Raw genomic sequence first — 22,413 nt, forward strand, 5'->3', positions numbered from 1 at the left:
ACAATATCTACATCTATGTTACCAAATATTTACAAATCAAGACGGATAATTATCTGGATGGAATCATTGTCAAAATATTTAAATCATATGTATATACATCTCTAAAAGAACAAAGGAGAACATTTCAATTAGAATTTAAAGGACGGATTTATTTTAAAAAACATGAATGAAGGCATAAGAGAAATATTTTAAAAGCTCATACATGGGACTAACTTTTTCAAAGAAGTAGGCCAAAGCTGTAAATAAATTACAGTTGAAATATCAAGTGGTGGGTATGACCAAGTGCCTTTTTCTTAGCCAAATTCTACTTCCAAAGCTAATACCAATGCTCCGTTCCTAAGGCCAAAAAAAAAAAGTCTCCAGTTTCTGGTATGGAGCTTGCCCAAAAAGTGGTGTGGCGACGCGGCTTTTTTTTTTTTTTTAACCTGATTTTTTTGGCCTCAAATGTCGGCTGATGACTGCAAATGGTGCCCGACTAAACTTAGTGCAAATATATGGGAGTCCAGAGAGGCCACATAAAGCTTTTTCTCGATCATAACCCCATCCAAAAACACGTTAAAATTGTGCAGCAGCAGGATTCCAGTCAAACCAGTGAGTTTGGCGGTTTTGAGACATCATCTTTCATTGAAAAAAAAAACTTTTTCATTTTGCCGACGCGCATGGCTACGGCGACGCGCATGGCTACGGCGACGCGCGCGCATACCAGAAACCGGAGACTTTTTTTTTGGCCTAAGTACAGTGTAGTTAGCTCTTTACAGTTTACATTAGCATACACATGTATGTGGCTTCTGACTACAATGTACATGTAGTACCCTTGAAAAAGACATTGACTAATTGGGAGACCGCTAACATAGGGCTAGATAGCTCATGCAGTTGGTGGAGCACCGAAACTGGCAATCCTGAGGTCACAGGTTCAAACCCCGCTCCAGTCAAATTCTTTGTTCAACCTTATAACTCTATAAGTACCTGTTTCCCTTTGAAGTTTTATTGAAGATTTGGATGAAAAGTGTTTTGGAGGACTTGCAAAGAATTGCTTCACACTGCATCTTCAGCGTCATGCACACTTTCCTCCTTAATATTCCTTTCTGGCGGCGTCTTGTTTCTTTGGCCCTGTTTCCCCCCACTGCCCATCTGAGATCGAACGGACCTCCTTGACATCGATGAAGCACTGCGCACTTTGTTGCTGTTGGGATTAGAATGAAAACATGTTACTTTATTAAGTTGAGCATGAAAGAAGTTTGTCAAAATGTACTCACTGCACTTTTTTCGCTTGTACCCATGTGCTACGCAGGAGTGCTTGTGAAGGCAGTTTTCAAATTTGTTTTAATTGGTAACAATCGTTTAAATGTGTGATAGTGAATTCTTTTCATTTGTGCATGTGAATCGTTTTAAATTGTGCATTTGATGTTTGACGGTGCAAATGGGCATAAAAACACTGCAGTTTCAATGTTTTGCTTGGAAACAACATAGTGGCAATGTACAAATTGTGTAGTAAGGTGGCCCTGAAAGGACGTACGTCACAGAGGTGCTTTTTCTCACAAAATCACAATTGCTTTCACATCACTTCACACTCCGTTTGTGACATTGCAAGTTTCTTTTTAGACATGGTGAACAACATTCATGGCTGATGAGCAACAAATTACCTTAAATAATTCACAATTATTCTGGAATTATTTGTCTGGGAGTGTGGACAGACCTGGGCAAACTACGCATTGGAAAGAAATACAATATGCTTCTTACGCTCAAGTTTGTAATGTTTGTGGAATCATAATAAAGCTTACACATTCTGCATGATTGTTTTACTCCCAACTTTTCTCTTAAGACATGTCCCAAGTTACTATGAACCAAGCGCTACAATGCCAGTCGAATGCAGCTTATTTCCCGGCTAATGCTGGTACCCACTTGTTTTCTTCGGAGGACAGAAGCAAGTTGGGGTGAATGGCTTGGGCAAGGACACAACCAATGGCCAGCAGTAGGATTGAAACCCCTGACCCTCTGATCATGAGTCACAAACCCTGACCATTGGGCCACCCCCCCCCCCCCCCCCCATAGTTTGACAGTTGGATGAATTCCACTATTGAGTATAAAGATACAATGAATAGAGCTGTGCATGGATATTTTTCCTCAGCCTCGACTCCAGGGGCGCGTGCTCGTTCCTTACACTAACCCCTGGCTGTGATGATGACGTAAATGACGCTGAATGGCTATTCACAGCGTACTGCACGGGCATTTCGAAGACTGCACGCCGGGCGCGCCCATAATGCGATGGCGCTCGCGTGCTTAGCTTTGCACGTAAACGTCACGTACGAAAAAAATTATGATTCAAAAGTCGCGATCCTGTACGATATGGATTATGTCAGCCGCGTTTTTCGCTAAAAAAAACCTGTATCTGTGGTTGTAAAGGCACGAAAGGGGTACGTACATTTAATACAAATCTTTGCTAATTAACACAACGTCCAAACATTGTGTTTGAAAGGATTTATTTTTCAAAATCACAACTTTTAATATTTTTAAGATGGCGTCAGCACGTAAAACGGATAAACTGCAGCCCTAATTATAATATACCGTATTTTGGTACATTTAAATTACACAATTCCAGGGGTTACGATCGCGCAAGGCATGATGGGAAACAACATGGCGCTGCAAGATCGTACCCACGGGGCACGAGGTTGATTTGTCCTTACCTGGACATGCTACCGGGCCTGCTGGGAATGCCTGCCATCATGTCCGACAAGTCATCTGCGTCACGATCATTGATTGAAGACACCAAATCACTCTGAAACATAATCATCAATCGATCAGTTAGTCATGATAAAGAGAAGTCAATACCTTACATGCATATTTTCAAGTATTAAACATTCATGTCTTAAACATTGGATATAGCATATATCATGCCAAATTTCATTTCATTTTTTTCTTAAATCTGTAAGAATAATTTTCTTGTTTTCCATTTAGCTGTATGTAGGAAAACACACTCAATCACAAATGGAAGTGTGAAAAAATAGCAACTATAAGTACCAAACGCTTTGTCAGACTGACCTAAAACTTTGCATATTTAATAAGCTTAAATGTCTCTACTAACATAATTAATTTCATAAAAATATTTTATTGCATTTCTTCGAGATCAAAAGGGAGGCAAAATCCAACTCAGAACATCTCAGGAAATACCATTCAAATAAATTTCTTTTTTGAGAAAAATTAACTCAACTTTATCCAATTGTTAAAGCTTTGCTACTTAACTGAGCAAGAATGTCTCTACAAGCAAACCAAATTACATAAAAATCAGTCAATCTATTTCTGAAATCAGGAGGGGATCCCCATCTCAGAATATCTCAGGAAATGCTGCCAAAGCATTCCAAATTTCTGAGATGTTCTCTTACCTCTGCTCGTGAGGGTCCGCGCATCCATCCCATCTCGTCCTCTGCATCCTCATCATCATCATCGCTCATCTCCTCCAAGATGGGTCGTCTCATCATCCGCTCCTGATACTGCTGCTGCTGCTTCTGCCTGAGACTGCTGGGACCCATATCGTGCGGTGAATCGTACATGTCTTCGTAAAATCCATCATCACCTGTTGGTTTTGAACAAACAGAACACATGATTCAAAGTGTAATAAAGACATGTGTAAATTGTTCTTGGCAACATCGGAACTTTCTTCAGCAAGTACCTGATTCCAAAATTTTCATTTTCTGAACCCACATTAAAATGTGAGTGGTGTTACATCAGCTGATGAATGCATTCATTTGCATGCTGGTTTTCATTGGTTGATTCGTGTACGTATTACCATGTAGTACTCTGAAGTCATGAATCGCGCAGTTTCAAAAAGCACAGCTGGGGACGAGATGACGAAATGTAAATATTCCTGGATGACTTTGCCTACCGGTTGGTGGTTCCTACTTCCAACTACAGTATAAGGTGTCAAAATACTGAGACCTTAAATTTGGACTTAATATACTAAGATACTTTTCTCTGCCATACAGGAATTTTGCAGCATTTTGTTGGATGATATAGAAAGAACAAAGTTGGCCTAATTTTGTTTTTGCAGGTTTTTTAGCCCTTAGGTTTTAGTTTTTTTTTCCACAGACCAGTCAAACTTTCCTCGACCAACAACCTACCTTCCACTCTTCTTTGCTGCAGTACCAGAGATTCCTTCGGGTTGTACAACTTCTGTACGGTGTCCGTTTGGTCCACTGGTCGAGACTTGTTCATTTTACCATTCGCTAAAACACCTTTAAAATAAAAACAAAAAAATCAAAAGTTTTGTCAACTAATACTCTCCACAGTAACTGTAACTGTCATTGGAAATGACTCTTGACTTAACTTAAAGGAATTTTCGTAAACAATGTTTTTAAAAAGTCTCCATCACAACTCTAAAGAGTTTCATGCGAAACCAGGGTAAAGTTCTTTCCAATGTTGGATAATCAACATTTGCTTTTTGACATGGATTCTCATGTAACATCCTTTATTCTTGGTTTTTTTTTTCAAATTATTCTGTTTCTTACCCAGTGTGAACATCTTCAGCAGCATCCTCCTCTTCAATGGCGTCATCAGTATGAAGTCATACTCCCTCTGGGCCAGACGCTTCTTAAAAGCCGGCATCAGCTTCATGAACTCGTGAGCCGTCTCTCGAATCGACGACTTGACAGACTCAGAGAAGAGAGAGACAGCCGAGAGACGAGTGTGTGCCTCGATCAGCTCATCCAAGAGATCCCATAAGGTGTCGTGGATTGGGTCATGGATGTACTCTGCCTCCCGGCAATAGGCATTGATGATCTGGATCTGTCGAGAAAGCTCATGGACTGGACTGAAAAGCGGGAAGGTGGATAGAGCATGTTCCAAGACAATGCGACCCTTCAAGAGAGCTTTCATGTACTTCTGCGTCTCATCACTCAACTTGTTCAGATCTCGACTGGTCATCTCCGGCCAGAGGGGGACGCCTCGGCACAGGATACCAAAGTAGCGCAATAGGACGTACACGAACCAGATGATGGTGAATGCTGACCAGAAAGCGCCAATCGCCAAGAGCTCAGAAAAGAGATACTCAATCTGGAAGAATACAGAGTTTGTGTCGAAGAGGTTCTGCATCAGGCCCATGATGGAGAAAATGAGCATACAGAGAAAGTTGATCATGATGTAGACGTTGAAGGACGTGATGCGGAAGGGACGACGGATAAAGATGACTAGGAAGAGGGGACAAATCGCCACAAGGAACACGACCATCTGCCACATGGGAAGCCAGAGCAGTGCTGCGTAGGCTGCCAAGAGAACAAGCTTGAAGAAGAACATGACAGGACGGTAGTAAGACCAGACCAGGCGGAATGAGGAGAAGAGATGGTAGAGCTTGATGGCCCAGATGAAATCCAGGCCGTGGGCGAATTCAGTTTCTTTGAGTTGAAGGAACCCCTCATGGCGCTCTGATCGGTTGCTGAAGATCTGCGTGCGAATCTTCATGATCATCCAGATGGGTAGTATGATGAAGAGGCCCACGTAAATAACCAGAGGAACAATGATGTAGGCTAGGTGTTCGCCGCCTGCGCATGGAGTTGCGTTGTGTACATCCATGTTGTCGTCAGTGTTGCAGTGAAACAGCTTGGCCATCATGACACCGATGGGCATCGCTAGGATCTGACAAACGATGATATAAGCTCTTTGGAGCTGAGCAAGCAGTAACAATAGGTTGTATCGCTTCTGATAGTTCATAGCAATGTACAGAATGATGTACAAAGTAATCGCCACAAAGATGAAGATGGCCCAGCCCAGGGCGTACCAGCGGTAGTCAAAACCGATCAATGTGCTGTCAATGAAACCATCCCTGGCCGAGTTGTACACATCCGGGTCATTCATCTTCATGAACTCCCAAATGTCCAAGTTGAAGAGGAACACAAACCGAGTTGAGTAGAGCCAGTTGAAGGGCCAGGGCCATCGCAGCGAGATGGCTGCAATGAGTGCGTAGAACTGGAGGAAGTCCAGGATGAGGAAGAAGGCATCATGGAGGACAAGCATCGTCTTGCGTTTCTGCTTCCGGGAGAAGTTTGCCATGTACTCAGCCTCCAGATCATCATAATATCCTTGTTCCTCCATCATGATGTCTGCTTCATTCACGCCGATGTTGACCCTACGTGCCCTTTGTTTCTGACGGAGCCGGCCAAAGGATTCTCGGGCTTCTGACCTCCTCTGAAGTGGAAGCAGAGGAAGCGCATCCTCTCCATCTTCAGCTTGCGACAAATTATCTGCCGACATTGTTGCTCTTGGTTACCTCTCAAGTCATGAGAAAATTGTTTTGGTGATCAGCATCTGCGAAGATAAAAATGAAAATAAATACAAACTGCTGCAAACTGATTACGTACTGAATTGACCTGAATATTCAAACAAAAAAATTAGACGGTCTTACGTGAGAAAGGTCCTAGCTGCTAGGACCAAAACATTAGACCACCTAACTTGTTTTTATTAAGATACAAATGAAACACAATCATGACAGCAGAAAATACATACATACATTCATGTATGAACTTTCATCATATTTTAAAAAATGAAAGAACACCAAGATACAAAACCTGGACCTGAAAAGTACATACGTCTACTTGAAAAGTTTAGTTTATTTGGTAAATTGGTAAAATTTATGAGAAAATACCTCAATTTTTTCCCTTTCCACTACGAAGTTGCGTCTTTAATTTGTTATACCTTTATTTACAAATTCAAATATGGTCTCTAAATAGTACAAAATGTAGGTGCCATTTGCAGTGCTGGATGTACTACCAGTGCATTCCCTATCTCCAGCATGTAGTTTCCTGTTTCCACCTGTCACAATGGCGAATCAATCAATTATGTAAATTTGCACAGTTATCAATGGCATTGTTGACCAATGAGCGTCATGGATTGCCATGGACACTTCGGCTTTCCAAGTCATAAAACAATTCTATGAACTAACAAAAATATTATTTCGGTAATTATACCAAAACTGTTACAAAAAAAATACATTTTCTCCCAAAAAAATTAAACTTTTCGAAAATGTCTAATAAAAAAAATAATCATGTTTGTAACAGATTTATAGTAAGATAATATTAGTCCGAGGATTTGTTCTTGATCCAGACGGCTGTTTTATATTTAAATTACCAAATGTGTCCGCGACATGAAATAGTCTCCGAATGACAGCAAAACATTCAAGATGGCGGACGTTTTGGGCGAGACTATCCTCCAACGTGTGGAGAAAGACGGACAGATTTCGACAGATTTGTTGGCTAACTATCTACAGAAAGACCACCAGCAGATTGTCGGAGCCGTGAAAAGCTTACAGGCGCTAGGAAATGTAATGAAATGTTGTAAAATTCATAAAAACTACTTGCAGTTGCACTTGTCTCGGCCTCGGATGCGTACACGTGAACTTGTGTGATCGTTGTGTGTGACAGCTGATTGCATCAGCCATTGATTTCACTAGTTCACATTGGCTATGGGGCGCGCGTACGGGCCGCGAATTTTTTTATTTCCTAAATGACATAAGTAAATGGGGTGAACGCTATGAAGTTTTGGACTTTACTTCCCTAAATGTAAAACATGAGAAAAATTAATAAAGAAATGAATTCGAACCTAATGAAATTAAACCTATTTTCCTTTTAAAAAAAATCCAAAGCCACAATTAGAAAAGGGGTAAAAAAAAGAGGAAAAATCAGGTTTCGAACTCACACCCTCTGTTCTCAAAGCCATTGCATTTTCCAGCTGAGCCATCGAAGAGCTCGACAGCAAACCAAATCATCATTATACATGCGTACGTGTAATAAAGTATCGTAGAGGGCGCTCAACAACAATCTGTTTTTAGAAATAGGCAGTTACTATTAGTCACAAAACTAAGTAATGCTGTTTTTGTCCTTCTGCCCTTGTTTGGGTTGATATTCTCCTTGTTACAGGTCATCGAAACAAAGCAACAAACCAGTAAATACTGGGAGTTGACCCTGGAAGGCAAGGACATGGTGAAATCGGGAAGCTACGAGGCCTTAGTCTTCCAGGCCGTGCCACAAGAGGGCGGTATACTACAGGCTGAACTCATGGTAATCAATTTCTGCTTGGAAGGTGGTATCCGAGTTACATGGCTACGGCTAGCGGTAACACACATGGCTATGGGAAGTGGCTTCTGCTGTTTCCATAGGCGCATGTGTTAATGCAAGCCGTTATTGCAAGCCGTTTTTTTTAGGCCTATTTCATGAAATTTGTTTTACTAACTGACAGAAATTTCCACTAGTATTTGTATGCTTGACAAGTTAAAAACAAAAACCTGTTCCTGTCTGGATATTGTTTCAATTGACTTTCTCTCTTTCTTTGTTTTTATAGAAATCCGTTCCAAATGGCAAGATTGGTTTCAGCAAAGCCATGTCGGCAGGATGGTTAGAGGTCAACAAATCGGCGGCAGGAGGCCCAAGAATTATGAGAAAGGTCAGACGAACTGGGATTCTCGAAACCTCAATCATTGGAGACTTTAATTCAATATGGGTCTGTGTACTGTTTCAGAAACATCAAATTCTGTAATTAAAAACAAAGTACAAAGGGAAACTGACTAGGTGCATTATAATAATTTTTGTAAGTTGAACAAAAAATTGACCGGAATGGGGTTTGAACCTGTTACCTCTGGTTTGCTGTCCGGTGCTCTTCCAACTGAGCTTAGCCGTCCCTATGTTGGCAGTTCCCCATTTTGTCAATATCAAACTGGGTAACCATTGTCAAAATGGGGAATGATATATTTCAAGGCATTCAAAAAAGGACAAAGTTAAGACCAAAATTTGGCAAAATAATTTGAATTATTTTGTTTCCTAAGTAGCAATGGGTTCTAAACCATCCCCAGAGTTAATTGAATTGTGAAATGTTGATTGATTGTAGGTGTCCAGCATTGTTGATAAGGTCCAAGATCAACTGCAGAAAGTCCAAGCTGGGAACATTGGGTCGCTGACAGACAAGGAAAGGGCAGAACTGAAGAAGAGGAAACTCATCCAAGAAGTGTGAGTCATTTCATTCAAACTATTAACCCTGACACACCTAGATCCTCTAATGCACCATTCCAGATTTGGCCACAAGCCCCGCCCAAGAGGTCTTGTGACCAAGTTTGATTGGCCTACCATGGTCACCTGACAAAAAGCTGTGATCTGATTGGTCTGTGCGCACTATTTGATTGACATGCAGGAAGGGTCCATTCCACCAGAAGGTTATGGAGGAATATTCAGGGTAAAGAAAAGTAGAGCGCTTTCACGATTACTTTACGTGGGGCTGGATGTACATTGCAAGTCAGAAAGTACAGAGGATGGGTCATTGGGTTCCTGCACATGGGAAGGTTTTTAGAGGATTCAGGCAGATTTCTTGCAAAAAATGCCCAAAGAGTTAGGGTGAGCATTTGCTGGCCAGACCCTCCCAATGAACGTCAAGTTGTGCTTTCTGGAAAGATGCATGTTAATGTCAGCCACATTACACTGGGATTCAAATGCCACACTTATACCATTAGAATGCAGAATAAACTTTCCAACCTTAATGCACCACTACGTAAGAGATGGGTTAAATGAAGACCACAAATTCGTAGCCTTGTGGAGACTCACACACAATAGTGAACAAAACATTGTAAAGGTCTCCACAGGGCAATTTCTATAGATGAATAGGTCTCCACAAGGTTTTCACGAAATAGATATATGGGTTTTACTCAAAAACTAGGAATTTCCAAGGTGGGTTTATTTGTCGCAAATGGAAGAGTTTTAGAAAAGGGATATTAATTCCAAATTTCAGCCAAGGAAACTCATTCTTGTTAAAATAAGAGCATTTTGAAAATTCACTTTCAAAATTGAACACTTTACTACACGGGAACAAAGAAATGTCTCCACAAGGATACAAATTTTGGAATGTGTGAACACAAGTTGTGAAAATGGTTTTCAGACAAATTTGACAATAATTTCTTCTGTTCCAGGACAATGAACACTTTCTTGGTCATGAAGGGCAGTGAGTTCAGCACGTCAGTCAGCAAGCCCGAGACAGACCTTACACCAGAGATGCTTGCCAGGTGAGAAGATTGGTTCCCATGGTTACAGTCTCTATGGTAACTTCACAAATTAAAAAAAGAATTCAGTTCAGCAGAAATTGGCCTTTGTGAAAGTTTGTTTCATTCAGTATGTTAAGAATTAAAGAACACATCCACACAAAAACCTCTTTTAGTGGTTTATTTTACATTTCTTAACAAATCAAGTAGATTCAGAACTATTTCCTCTTTAATATAAAGGGGAAAAAAGGTCAGGCTTTGTTAACAAAGTCAATTTTGGAGAAAGTAAAGACATGAGAAGAACAAAATAGTTGGGCATACTAGTCCAACCATCACTGACTAGTGCACCTTCAAACGAAGTACGTTGATGTTGACATATGGTTAACCATAACCATAGTTCTCTTGATTAAAATTGTCTCGGTCTTAGTTTTGACAGTTTTGCTATTCTTAATGTCATTGGCAGTGGATCCTGGAAGGATCATAAGTTCAAGGAGTATAACTTGGATGCCCTTGGTGTCATGCCGGCCAGCGGTCACCTGCACCCATTGCTGAAAGTCAGGGCTCAGTTCCGGCAGATCTTCTTGGAGATGGGGTAAGTAGCGGCTTGGGTGACAATCCATTCAGCATTCAATGATTCTGCGTAATCTTCCAGCCTCTAAATTTTGTTTGTTTTCAGCAAAGTAGAGTTCAACTCTTAAAGATATTCACAAATATGCACCTGCAAAAAAAATAATTTTTGGAAATATTTTTGAAAAAAAGAGGATTTTTCTTCTTTTTTTCATTTCTGACGTATGCTGTTAGAAATGAAAAAGTTAATCATTACCTGGCCAGGAAGGGGAGAATTTTTTTGACCCTACTCCCCACCTCCATTCCTCCTTGAACAACTTGGGGTATTATGATGTTGCAAAGATCCTTATAGCAATATGTGAAGTTCATTTTTTTTTTCCAGTTTGACAAGTCACTTTCATTGTTTGATTAGTGATATTTATAATTCCCTTTCAGCTTCACTGAAATGCCGACCAACAATTACATTGAGAGTTCCTTCTGGAATTTTGACGCCTTGTTCCAGCCCCAGCAGCATCCTGCTAGGGATTCACATGACACTTTCTTCATTAAAGGTAAAACCCTAACCCTCCAAAACCCTTCAAAATCCATCAAGCGCTTTTTTGAGGATTTTGTTGGATATGAGGAAGGTAGATCCAATCGTTATTCAATGTTATTTATAGCTTTTAGTAGATTTGTTTTGTTTGGATTTCAATTTGGTTTGTATTTGTTTAATCTGCAGATCCCCAATACGCACATGAATTCCCCATGGATTACTTAGAAAGAGTCAAAACGGTTCACTCCGTCGGTGGCTATGGATCGCAAGGGTAAGTATTTATTCCTGCTCAAGTTTATGTTATAATTTCCCACCCTCATCTCTCGTATGATACTGATGTTCCATCTGTGCAAACTCATCAACAGGTATAAGGCAGATTGGAAGATAGAAGAAGCCAAGAAGAACGTCTTGAGGACGCACACGACGGCCGTCAGTACCAGAATGCTGTACCAATTGGCACAGGAGGTGAGAACTCTCAACAAAGACTTGCAGTTTTCTTGTCAAGTCTTTTTCTGAGTCCCCGAGTATTGACTCAGCGGTCGAAGGGAGCGTTTGTGAGACCACAGGGAGCGATTCTTGAATGCATTGTCAGTGGCTGCTGACGCATGTGCGAAGACGTTATGGGTTGGACCACATCCAGAATAGACCTTTATCATGCTGCCGCAACATGATATTGTTATAGACTTAGTCTATATATTGATATAGACTTAGTCATGCGTACTTTGGGCCATTAGAGTGCCAACCAGTGTGGTTATACGTTTAGTGCCTTATGGGATACCGGGAACAAAGGGCAACAATAGGGACAATGGTACCCTACAAGTCGGTCTTTAGAAATCTCAGTACCCCATATGTAAAACACTATGGAGTTTGAGATTTCAATAGGAACAAAGGAAAATAAAATGAGGAAAGTCAAGTGGACAATAGTGGTACCCCATAACTACCCATAAACACGGTTGTGTGCACACACTGGGGTTCTCAAAAATGGTCGTCTATTCTTGCAAGCAGTCCATACAGAATACGAATGCGGTACAGTAAGAATTTAGCCTTGCCATGAATTAGTAGGAATATGGGTGGATAGTCACATAGCCTGACAAAGTTTTGCAAAACGGGACAAACGTTTGCAACAGGAGCCTGGCTTGGGTCTAAATTTGTTGGTTTCGGCGGGTTTTTTCGGAAATGTATACTACCAACATTTGAATGGCTGGATTCTGGCACTTTTGATGCACAACCTAAAGGAGTTGCTTCTGTTTCTTTTAGGAAAAGTTCAGGCCGGTGAAGTACTTCTCCATCGACCGAGTGTTCCGCAACGAATCGCTAGATGCCACGCATCTGGCTGAATTCCATCAGATAGAGGGCGTCATTGCTGACTACAATCTGACCTTGGCTGACCTCATTGGGGTCCTGCATGCATTCTTCAAGAAACTTGGTGAGTTGGGACTTCGGACAGACCACCGAACATTTGTACATTTGCAATAAATTTTGTCTTTCCATTTGTTTCCAACAACATTGTATAAACTACATATGCAAGTTCAAAATCTAGCTGAAAGGGTATTAACAGAATCCATCCGTCATCTTGAAAAATCCACCATCCCGGGAAAAAAAGGGGTAAAAGCACCCGCCTCCTTCATTTAAAAAAAAAACCAAGACGAGACATTTTTTTTTCTTTTCTTGTCTTATTCAAACTGATGAATGTAACCAAGTAACTGTCATAATGACAAATGGATTGAACAACATTGATGTGGACTTAGTCGTAATGTCACAGTGTTTATGACAGAGCATTTCAGCACCACAGTTTTCTACAACTGTTGCAGTTTCTTGCTTATATTTATAAGTATTCCATGCGTCCTGTCAATTTAGGAATTGAGAAGTTGCGTTTCAAGCCGGCCTACAACCCCTACACTGAGCCCAGCATGGAGGTCTTTAGTTACCACGAGGGTCTCAAGAAGTGGGTGGAGGTGGGTAACTCGGGAGTCTTCCGTCCCGAGATGCTGCTACCGATGGGTTTACCTGAAGACGTGGTGATCATTGCGTGGGGTCTGTCGCTAGAAAGGTAAGCAATAGGTTTGCTCATCCGGCAATGACAATTAAGTCATTACATTGTACTGAGGTGATGCCGTACATAGTTATCATATTCATGGTGTTTTTTTTTCAGAAGTCCAACAAAAACTAAAATTTGAAGAGGGGACAGTTAATCTTATGATTTGGCTTTCGTCAAATTTTTTAATAAAAGCCCTTTTTTCACGATTGAATTTAATATGACAATTTGTAAGGGGTAGACATTATGAATGTTATCAAAATTTTCCTGTTTGTTTTTATTTTCACCCAACACAAAATTTGCAAAGGGTCAACTTTATAATATGTATCCAAACTGCTTTCCGAAAAAAAATATTGCAATTGGTTTAACTCTTTGTGATTTAAATTAGAATTAAACGTTTTTTCAATTTTTCATTAAAAGTATCATTTGCAAGGGGTTAATCTTATTTTTTTCCAAAAAAAAATAATATATGTCAATGTTACTGACAAGTTTTTCTTGTTTTTTTGTTTTGTTTTCTTTTGACTAGGCCCACAATGATCAAGTACGGCATAGACAACATCCGTGATCTGTTTGGCCCACGAGTCAACCTTCAAATGGTCTACGACAATCCTATATGTCGTCTGGACAAGTGAACGGCATGTGGCAATTCTCTAGAGCAACTTATCCTCAATATCTTGTAGTGTATTTACTTCGTAAGCTATTCCATTATGTGAGCAGCAAGGCAGAGTAGAATCACGCATAATGCTGGCCCCACTTTGAGAAATGGAAAGATGTTTTAAATTTAAATTAAAATCCTAGGATCTCAGTGCCATTTTGTGGCAAGGATTTAAAGGAAAAGGTTGTACATTGTCATGCAAGAGATTACCACTAATAGTAAATAGTGTGCTAGTAGACCTAAAAAACCCCGAGATTTTTCAAGAATACAGCACCTCTGGACACTGTGTATAGGATCTATGACGTGTGTAACATCCTATTTCTCATTTTTGTGTCTCGACTATACTTTGTGCCCCGTTTATTTTGTGCCCGTCCAATCAAGGGCAATAAATGGGTATTCGAAAGGAAAGAAAGCACTACAATTTACAACTCATTGAAAATATTGCGAATTGATGAGTATTATGTAATTAAAATTGTTGACCTCAACCGCCGTTCAATAGATCATGCGGTATCAATTGGGTAAATTCAAACACGGGGGGGGTCTTTGACTAGACTAGTCAGTGTTTGGTACCAAGACGTTCACAGAAAAAGTGAACTTGGACTGGCAAGACTTGCATATCCTGAACTTGGTTGCTAATTTTAATTTTGTATATTGGTTTTGGTTCAAAAGGTGAAAGGTCAGGGTCAATTTGTTTGAAACTTTTTCAAGAAGACAGCTGATGGACTTGACAGGCTTTTATTGTATTCGCGCTTGCTAAATTCCAGTGCATTTTTTTTTTTTTTTTATTATGGACAGGCAAAGTAACAAAAAAGAATAAAAGAAAAGTTAGTATACATATGTTGCATGTTTACTTGAATAAAAGTTTAATTGCACATTTATTCCCCAAATTGACACTTGAACCAAAAGATGAATTAAAAAAAGGTGTTTTTATACATTTATTTCACAATGAAACACATTCACGGGAGTGAATTTATGTACAACCTCTTGAGGAATGATCATGATTAAGTAAATAAATTGTACTGACAAGGAGTTTGGGCCTGTGAAATCTTCGTTCCAGTTTCGTGGAGTTTCTTTGGAATTATGTTCTGTCCTCACCAAATAAGATATTCGTGTTAGAAGTCAATGTAATTGGTCAGTGTTAAAGATTCAAGGCTTGAAGAGCCAGAGTTTTTACTCATAGGACTGTATATCTGATGCAGATTGTGAAACAAACAAATATTAACCCATACAATTATTTACAGCAGGATTAATGGCACACGGGATTAATTGAGTCATGTGACCTTATATGGCCATGTGACCTTATATGGCCTCATTGAAACCACACCAGAAATATATGCCTGAATTAGCCTTTAAAAAGTAATTTTTAAGTCAATTTTGATGACAATTTAAATATACAGTGTACATGTATACAACAGCACAGCATCAAATTTCCAGCTGAAAAATAGCTTGCATGGTCACTGCATGACCTTTTACAGTGAATTACATAAACAGGGTTTTTTTAATCTCCGTGAAGCATCATTAAATAATTATTGTCCAGAAAAAAAAGAAATTAAATAAAACAAATTTACATAGGCAAAAAACGTATTGAGATGTTCCATTTATTGTTTTTGTAGCGATAAATAAGACCATTTTGGTGAAAAAGAGTTTAGACATCTTGATAGACGAAACAATCTACAAAAAGTACCTTTTGATTTGGTTATGCAAAATCTGCACATAAATCCAAAGTTAACAGCCTACCACATTTTGCTTAATTTAGCCTCAACACAACAGTCCAAACGATGGAAGACTTAAAAAATAGGAGAACAGACTAAATGCCTCAATAGCAAGTACCGAAATTCCAAATAGAAAAGATTCCTTCACCAAAGCGCCGACCTTGTACATAGCTACAGCAATAAATACTCTTAAAACATGAGAGTAAGAAATAATTTACAAAAGCAAGACGCAATTATAATAATGAGCTGAAAAAACGAGTTCGAATTTGTACATTATGAACATGCATGACAATTATGACAAAACATTACGGTTCAACCTAGCGCCATAAAAAGTGGAGCAGTAAACAAAGCGTGACGTCGTTTCATCTTGGGTTTCACTTCCGTGTAGATTTTCTGATACCTTGATACTTCACTACTCAAGCAGGCGTCGGTGGGATGTGGGTTGGCATCAGCGATGGACCATGTGCCACTGATGTGTCGTGAACGGCTGCTGTGGTGACGGGCAATGCGGAGGTCGTCGGTTCCGGAACGTGGGAGGCAAACTCAAAGAAATACAACTGCAAAGACAGGAACAGGAAATCATGATTGTAATGAATTAGAAAAACATTTTAAAATACTTGTTGAGAGATGATTCCACAAAGACAGTTAAAACTTTCCAGTTGGGCATTATTAAGTGGACCACAGTTTTGGCCATATGTACAAAGCAACCAATCACATTGCAAGCTTTTTGTAACTTTGCTTTTAAACTTCTACCCAAACAAAATTTAGTATTCTCAACAAAAAACACCCTCCCAATTTTCAAAATTTTGAATTCTAAAATAATGACACATTTTCACAAAGAGCAAGCTTGAAGACATATAGGGACAGTATCGTAAGAAATCAATGTGTGAACACATCCTTAAATTGATTTCAGTGAAAAGAACTGACAAAGATGACATCCAGGATCCATAGTTTGTAAAGAAAAGAAAAAATCAAAAGTGAGGTATGACCTTAAAAACCATTGAAAAAGTTCAGGGGACTTTGCTATTTTCTTTTGGTCGTTTTTGGTCAAATATACAGTGGAACGCCGCTATACCGAACATTGTGATTGGCTCCCAACCTTTGTGTACAAAACGTACTGAACATTGTTGTTGAAAAATGTCAACAGAAGAGCAACAAGTGGCTATTATTTTCCCAAGGAATAGAAGGGGAAAGCCGGTCATTGCTGTAGGTAGTAAGCTCAAAAACTGTTTAATTACTTGATTCAATAGTCGGCACGTGTTCAAAGTCATCTTCCAGTAACTACAAGGGTATGTATACAGGGTGAAGTTCTGAAGGGTGCTATTTATTAAAAAGTGAATACTAGAGCACTGGAAGCTTAAAATCACTATACCGAATGATCACTATTGCAAACAATATCTGTGGATCCCACAATGTTTGTTATAGCAACATTCCACTGAAGCTACCTTGAATCCTACTGCTAAAGCAGCGTGGAGCAGGAACACTACAATCATGGCAGGGATGCCCATCTTAACATCTTCTCCCTTGACTGACGGCCAGAGAGACATCAATAAGACGGTGCTGGACAGGGCTAAGGCCACGCCCACTAAGACCCAGCGTAGCCAATCATAGTTGATCGTCCACAAGAGCTACCAAGAAAATAAAATGAGACAAACCTAGTAAAGCTGATCCCAACGAGCACTAAAATCTCTTTTTAATAAACCTCTGTACTGATGACGTCACACTTTGTTTACACGTGCGCTTTTCTATGGAACTACGAACCGTCCCACCCTCCACTAGGCTCCAATAGAAAAGCGCACATGTAAACAAAGTGTGATGTCATCAGTGCAGAGGCTTATTGATTTAGAATGCATGTTCACTGGAAGTCTTTGCATGCATGTGGTATACACAATGGGCCGGATTGAGCCCATTCATTGGTGTTACAGGGTTATCCTATACAATAGCACTGCCCGGCTCACAAGAGACAGTCAGTCAATGAGTCAGTCAGTCTGTCAGTCAGTGAGATAGGTACAAAGTGGACACTATGCTCTCCCTCAGACCAGCAAATACCTAATATACAAAAAAGTTATATATGGACCATTTCTACCTGTAAACAAACAGTATGCATTGACCAATCAGATCATGACTTATGGTCAGGTGACAACGCTGGCTCCATCAAACTTGCTCACAAGCACTGTGAGAAATGTAGGAATATAAGTTATTGCCCAGATATCTTTCACAGTTACATAACATGGGTTTCGAACCTGGAACCTTCGGCAAAGCGTACTGGTGTTCTACCAACTGAGCTCTCCAGTATCCGGTCATTTGGTTTCCAGGTGTGTAGCAAACTAAATACAGCATCACTCCTACTTTAATAAAAGTAAATTCTGCACAAATTTTTTCCAAAAGCCTGAGGACCTACCGATATTGGAATGTAGATTGTGAAGGAGTAACCATAGAGACAGGCCAACTCGAGAAACGTGTACCCTGCATGGTTCCCACGCCAATGTAGGAATGCATAGAAACCAGCGGGAACCAGCCAAGCGTACAGGAAGATCACCACGCCAGCTGTAGTCACTGTGATGATGGGAAAACCAAACAAGTAAACTCAATTATTAATAAGTTCATGAATATACAGGGGTATTCTGCTGTCCAAAGATAAGTGTAAGATTAATCCCTGAGACTTTTCAGCATTTGAGGATGTTGTTACGACAAAAATGTTGGGGAACAAGCAATAGAAATTTGTACTTCCAAATGGTGTATCTACAATGCCATCATTTGTTCAAAACTATAGCCTTTTTAAAAATAACCTTCACGCTGACTACCCTTCATCCTTCAAACAAATCCAGCACAGCCGAGCACTATTACTAAACATAGGGCTTGATATTCCAATTTTGTTCAAATAGAAGGCAAGTTGCATGGCACCATGTTTTGATTTTTAGTCCAGAATTTCAAAGGTTTCCTAGTTTTTGGAAGCTAATTTCCAAAACAATTCTCAAAAATTTACCATTAGAGAAATGTGCATGCCAGGGATAGTTGATGTCATTGCGATAAGCGATGTAGTCGGCGATGTCTCCACTGATAGCGATGGTGAAGACTAGCGTGGCACACACCCAGAAAGGACCTGGAAGAGTTATTAGAAATTAAAAATAACCACAATGAATGTTTCATTTTTACCTTCACTGTATTATGTCTAACCCTCCTGCTGTTTGAACAGTCGCAGTCAAAAAATAAATCGTCTTCCCTGCCATGCCTTATACATAGGCTAGTAACCAAAAAGTCAGCTCATATTTCAAGCAAGCACTGTGACTAGTCAAACTCAGTCAACAGACAAAAACAGGCAAGTGGTAGGCACAGCTGGCTTAGCAATCGCCTACAGTCAAAGCAAAGCTGTATCAAGTTTACATAAACAGTCTCAGCCAGTCAATCCTGCTTTATGTAGGCTGGGAGCTCTTAACTGTTGTATGGCCGCATGAAACATTCGTTTTATGGGATATATACCATACTAAAGTTAATTACCTCAAGTTAAACAGTGTTGGAAGGGGATTTTACAAAATTCAACGGTAAAAAGATAAGAAATCAAGGATTTTGAACTAACCATAGAGGTCTGGGTTGGGTCTAATCTGGGTCTGTAGATAGTTTGTCGTAGGTTTGGGCAAGAAAGAACCCAGGAGTCTCCAGAGAACCTGCGACGTGTCGACGTCGAAGAACTGTTGGTAGTACTCAAAGGTCCAGAAAGAATGTTGTTTCTTCTGTCCAGAAAGAAGCTGTGGAAAAAGGAGCAATATTGCCGTCAATGGTCAGTCAAATCTAAAAGATTCCATTGAAAAAAATTCTATCATTATTCAACTTTTCCATAATTCTAAAAATTACTGAAGATTTAAGTAAAATAAATAAATAAACCAACAATCAACCAATTCAATCTTATAATAAATAAACCAACAGCTTACATTTCAAGTCTTTTTGATAGCAAATCTGGCCTAAATAAAATTCCACAAAATTAGAAAAAAAACAATTGAGGTGAATTTCAATTGACTAGTTCAAGCACCAAATGTAATCAATCAATTCACATCAATAGGTGTTGAGTGTGCTACCACAAAATAATCTCGCAAAATAATGTTCAGTTCAGCAGACAATGTGACAATGTTATGCCTAAACTATGACATCAGTTGGGACAATCCGAACAACAGTTAAAGATCGTCTCAACTAATTACCCAATTTTGGGGGAAAATCTGACCAACTTTACTTAGGACCACAGCCATAGTTGGGGTGTAGCAAAGATGCTCATGTCCCTTTGCTCCGCATGTCAGTTGACAAAACAAATGATACAAATTTGCATATGACCCCATGCATCCCCCTTGACCCTGAGTTGCCCTCTGACCTCTGTGTCATCGCCATCTTCCTCATTGTCACTTGGATGGTTGGTGAACGTGATGGTTTGTCCCTCCTCATCGTCCCCAACATCATCCAGTAACTGTGAATCGGTGAAGTCTGGGATAAAACATTAAAAAATACAGTAAGGTTGAAAAACTGAACACAATTTTAGGGAAAGAAGCTAGTCTCCATATTGCCCATATGTGTAGCTCAAATACTGGACTTCTTCTGTATTGTGAGCCACACACATGCATTGGTGTGTGGAGAAGCTGTGTTGAGGATTTGAAATCGGGGCCGTTTTTTTTCCACATGATATTCACTATGGATGATACTCACCTGGTTAATATTACCAGGAAAAATGAATACTGCTACCCCTAGATGTCTATTTATCTTGTAATTTTAGAGGCAAAAGGTAGTCTACATACAGAAATGTCCAATGTGTCACAGTCACTTTTAGGGGTGAAGTAACATTTAACAAATATCAATTAAAAAAATTAAATAAAAATTCAAATTACCCTGGAATTTCAATTCATCTGTTGTGTCTTGTGCTTTCTGAAAGAAAACAGACATTTCTTAGCCCAGTTTAACTTGAAATGCTCAACTGTACATTGCCCAAATCATGTGTTGAATTAAACCCATTTATTGGGGCACTAGAACTACTTCTTCTTTTTTTAATTTTGACTTTGGTCAGTCGTACTAGCATGACTAGCTAGTAACCAAAGTCAAAATTCGAGAAGAAAAAAAAAGAGTTCTAGTGCCCCAGTTGCTGGGACTAGCGTTGAATAAATTATTAAATATGTACATCTACTGTGTACTACTACTAGTTTTATATTGTATTATGATGTATACAAAAATAGCTTTAATAATACAATTTTATTACAATTTACAGCCCAAAAAATAAAACAATAGACCTCATGCGTAGCGGCCATCTTAGAGGGTATCTTTTGTTATTTTTCTTCAATAGCACTGAATGCACAAAGGGGTTCACTCGTGCATATCCAAGCAACACAAATCAAAGGCACTCCCCCCCCCCCCCCCCCAAAAAAAAAATGCTGCTAAAGAAGTCTAGGGAGAGTCGAGTGCATTTTTAAATTAAACGTTTTTTTAACAAAATAGAAAAAAAAATTATGTCCCAGATTCATGTTTTATGTCTTTTTCCAACATTTTTCCAATAAGCCTAACTGACCTTCATTGAAATAATATAAAAGTGGCGTCACGATGCAACATCAAGTAAAGTGAAGTACATGTATAATGTGTGCACACACCATGCAGTGTGTCCGCATTCATTGGCCCGTATGAAAACTAGGCCTACACACAATTGAATGAGGCCCCTACCTTCCGTACGCTATCCGTATCGAGAATAAGATTTTCGTCCGCCATGGCTTAAATTCAGAATGTATGGGGATGTTTAAAATACTATAAATACTTCACGTTTAATAACAGTATTCTAGTGTTGGAAAATCTGATAAATTGGAGAACATTTAAATGCTAAAAAATGAAAATCTGTGATAATTATCGACTGTCGCGTTGGAAGTTTTCGCATCAGAAAATCAGCGCCATGTTTATCCTTTCTCAATACAATAAAATTTTTACTCCAATAGTTTGTTATAAAAATATGTTAGAATGAATGTTAAACCCATATCAAAATAACAAATTATCAAAATATTTTTTTATAATTCAAATAAAGTTTAAAATATTAGATTACAAAACAGTCTTTGAAAATTTTAACTAACAATACGAAAATAACTTATGAATATTCATTTTCCTATAATTGATTGTTCACTTGTGACAAAAATAGCAGGTGCCGGAATATGGCGTGTCAAACGTTGCAAAATTCAATATTTTGCAATATATATGTTGGATGTTCATTATGTGTTTGTTATCTTTTACATTTATGTGCGATGTTCAATATAAGTGTGCGATGTTTTTCATTATTTGCGCGATGTTTAATATATTTGTGCGATGTTTTACAATATATGTGCGATGTTCAATATATGCGTGCGATATTTTCAATTTATATGTGCGATGTTTTTGACGATATATATGTGCGATGTTTTCAATATTATGTTCGATTTTTTTGCATTAAATGTGCGATGTTTTTCGATACAATCGTGTGTGTTGTTTTACAATATATTTGCGATATTCTCAAATATGTGAGCAATGTTTTACCATGGAGGTAGAATTCTACCTCCATGGTTTTACACATATGTTTGACATTTCGAGCTATTTGTATTCGATGTTTCATCGGTATGTTTGCATTCGATCTTTTGCAATATGCATTTGATGTTTTCCTTTTCATTCGATGTTTCGTTAAGAGTCAAAGTCTGGTTACTAGACCGCAAAAGTCTGACTATTTAGCCGAAAGTCAGTGTATGAGACGTCAGGGGATCGCGTGAAGTAATTAGAGCCAGACCTAAACGGTAAAAACCGGAATTGTGGTAATTCTTTAAGCCTACGCAATGCGTTCATCATATATTGTTTGGGCAGTTTCCCAGCTGTGCCTGTACTACCCATAGTGTTGTGTGCATCATCTATGCATCGAGGAGTGCATGACAC

General features: G+C 39.2%; 3 protein-coding genes across 6 annotated transcripts; 1 reads left to right on the plus strand and 2 right to left on the minus strand.

Moving 5' to 3' along the window:
- Nucleotides 1-990: 990 nt before the first annotated feature.
- LOC119737550 lies at nucleotides 991-7,243 on the minus strand. Of its 3 annotated transcripts, XM_038211990.1 has the most exons (7): nucleotides 6,632-6,854; nucleotides 4,503-6,294; nucleotides 4,116-4,229; nucleotides 3,381-3,571; nucleotides 2,685-2,776; nucleotides 1,644-1,705; nucleotides 1,062-1,183 (listed from the first exon to the last, which is right to left on the minus strand). In XM_038211990.1, the coding sequence occupies exons 2-6, from the start codon at nucleotides 6,238-6,240 to the stop codon at nucleotides 1,660-1,662; spliced, it is 2,181 nt and encodes a 726-aa protein (XP_038067918.1). In that variant the 5' UTR covers nucleotides 6,241-6,294; nucleotides 6,632-6,854; the 3' UTR covers nucleotides 1,062-1,183; nucleotides 1,644-1,659. The 3 variants fall into 3 exon arrangements, with proteins under 3 accessions (XP_038067917.1, XP_038067916.1, XP_038067918.1); XM_038211989.1 differs by lacking the exons at nucleotides 1,644-1,705; nucleotides 6,632-6,854 and adding an exon at nucleotides 7,114-7,243 and having other exon boundaries at nucleotides 991-1,183; XM_038211988.1 differs by lacking the exon at nucleotides 1,644-1,705 and having other exon boundaries at nucleotides 991-1,183; nucleotides 6,632-6,853.
- LOC119737551 (phenylalanine--tRNA ligase alpha subunit-like) lies at nucleotides 7,139-14,837 on the plus strand. The gene is made up of 12 exons (XM_038211992.1): nucleotides 7,139-7,306; nucleotides 7,902-8,042; nucleotides 8,323-8,424; nucleotides 8,866-8,984; nucleotides 9,935-10,027; nucleotides 10,467-10,595; nucleotides 11,006-11,121; nucleotides 11,289-11,373; nucleotides 11,468-11,567; nucleotides 12,360-12,528; nucleotides 12,960-13,152; nucleotides 13,664-14,837. The coding sequence occupies exons 1-12, from the start codon at nucleotides 7,166-7,168 to the stop codon at nucleotides 13,767-13,769; spliced, it is 1,494 nt and encodes a 497-aa protein (XP_038067920.1). The 5' UTR covers nucleotides 7,139-7,165; the 3' UTR covers nucleotides 13,770-14,837.
- An 89-nt stretch (nucleotides 14,838-14,926) lies between these two features.
- LOC119737552 (protein YIPF1-like) lies at nucleotides 14,927-21,442 on the minus strand. 2 transcript variants are annotated; one of them, XM_038211993.1, is made up of 8 exons: nucleotides 21,193-21,442; nucleotides 20,373-20,409; nucleotides 19,865-19,974; nucleotides 19,082-19,250; nucleotides 18,491-18,607; nucleotides 17,906-18,060; nucleotides 16,950-17,132; nucleotides 14,927-16,061 (listed from the first exon to the last, which is right to left on the minus strand). In XM_038211993.1, exons 1-8 carry the CDS (start codon nucleotides 21,235-21,237, stop codon nucleotides 15,921-15,923), a joined length of 957 nt encoding a protein of 318 aa, XP_038067921.1. In that variant the 5' UTR covers nucleotides 21,238-21,442; the 3' UTR covers nucleotides 14,927-15,920. The 2 variants fall into 2 exon arrangements, with proteins under 2 accessions (XP_038067921.1, XP_038067922.1); XM_038211994.1 differs by lacking the exon at nucleotides 21,193-21,442 and adding an exon at nucleotides 21,044-21,068.
- Between the last annotated feature and the right edge of the window lie 971 nt (nucleotides 21,443-22,413).

This window comes from Patiria miniata, unplaced genomic scaffold (assembly GCF_015706575.1).
Source record: "Patiria miniata isolate m_02_andy unplaced genomic scaffold, ASM1570657v1 HiC_scaffold_3, whole genome shotgun sequence".
NCBI classification, from domain to species: Eukaryota; Metazoa; Echinodermata; class Asteroidea; order Valvatida; family Asterinidae; genus Patiria; species Patiria miniata.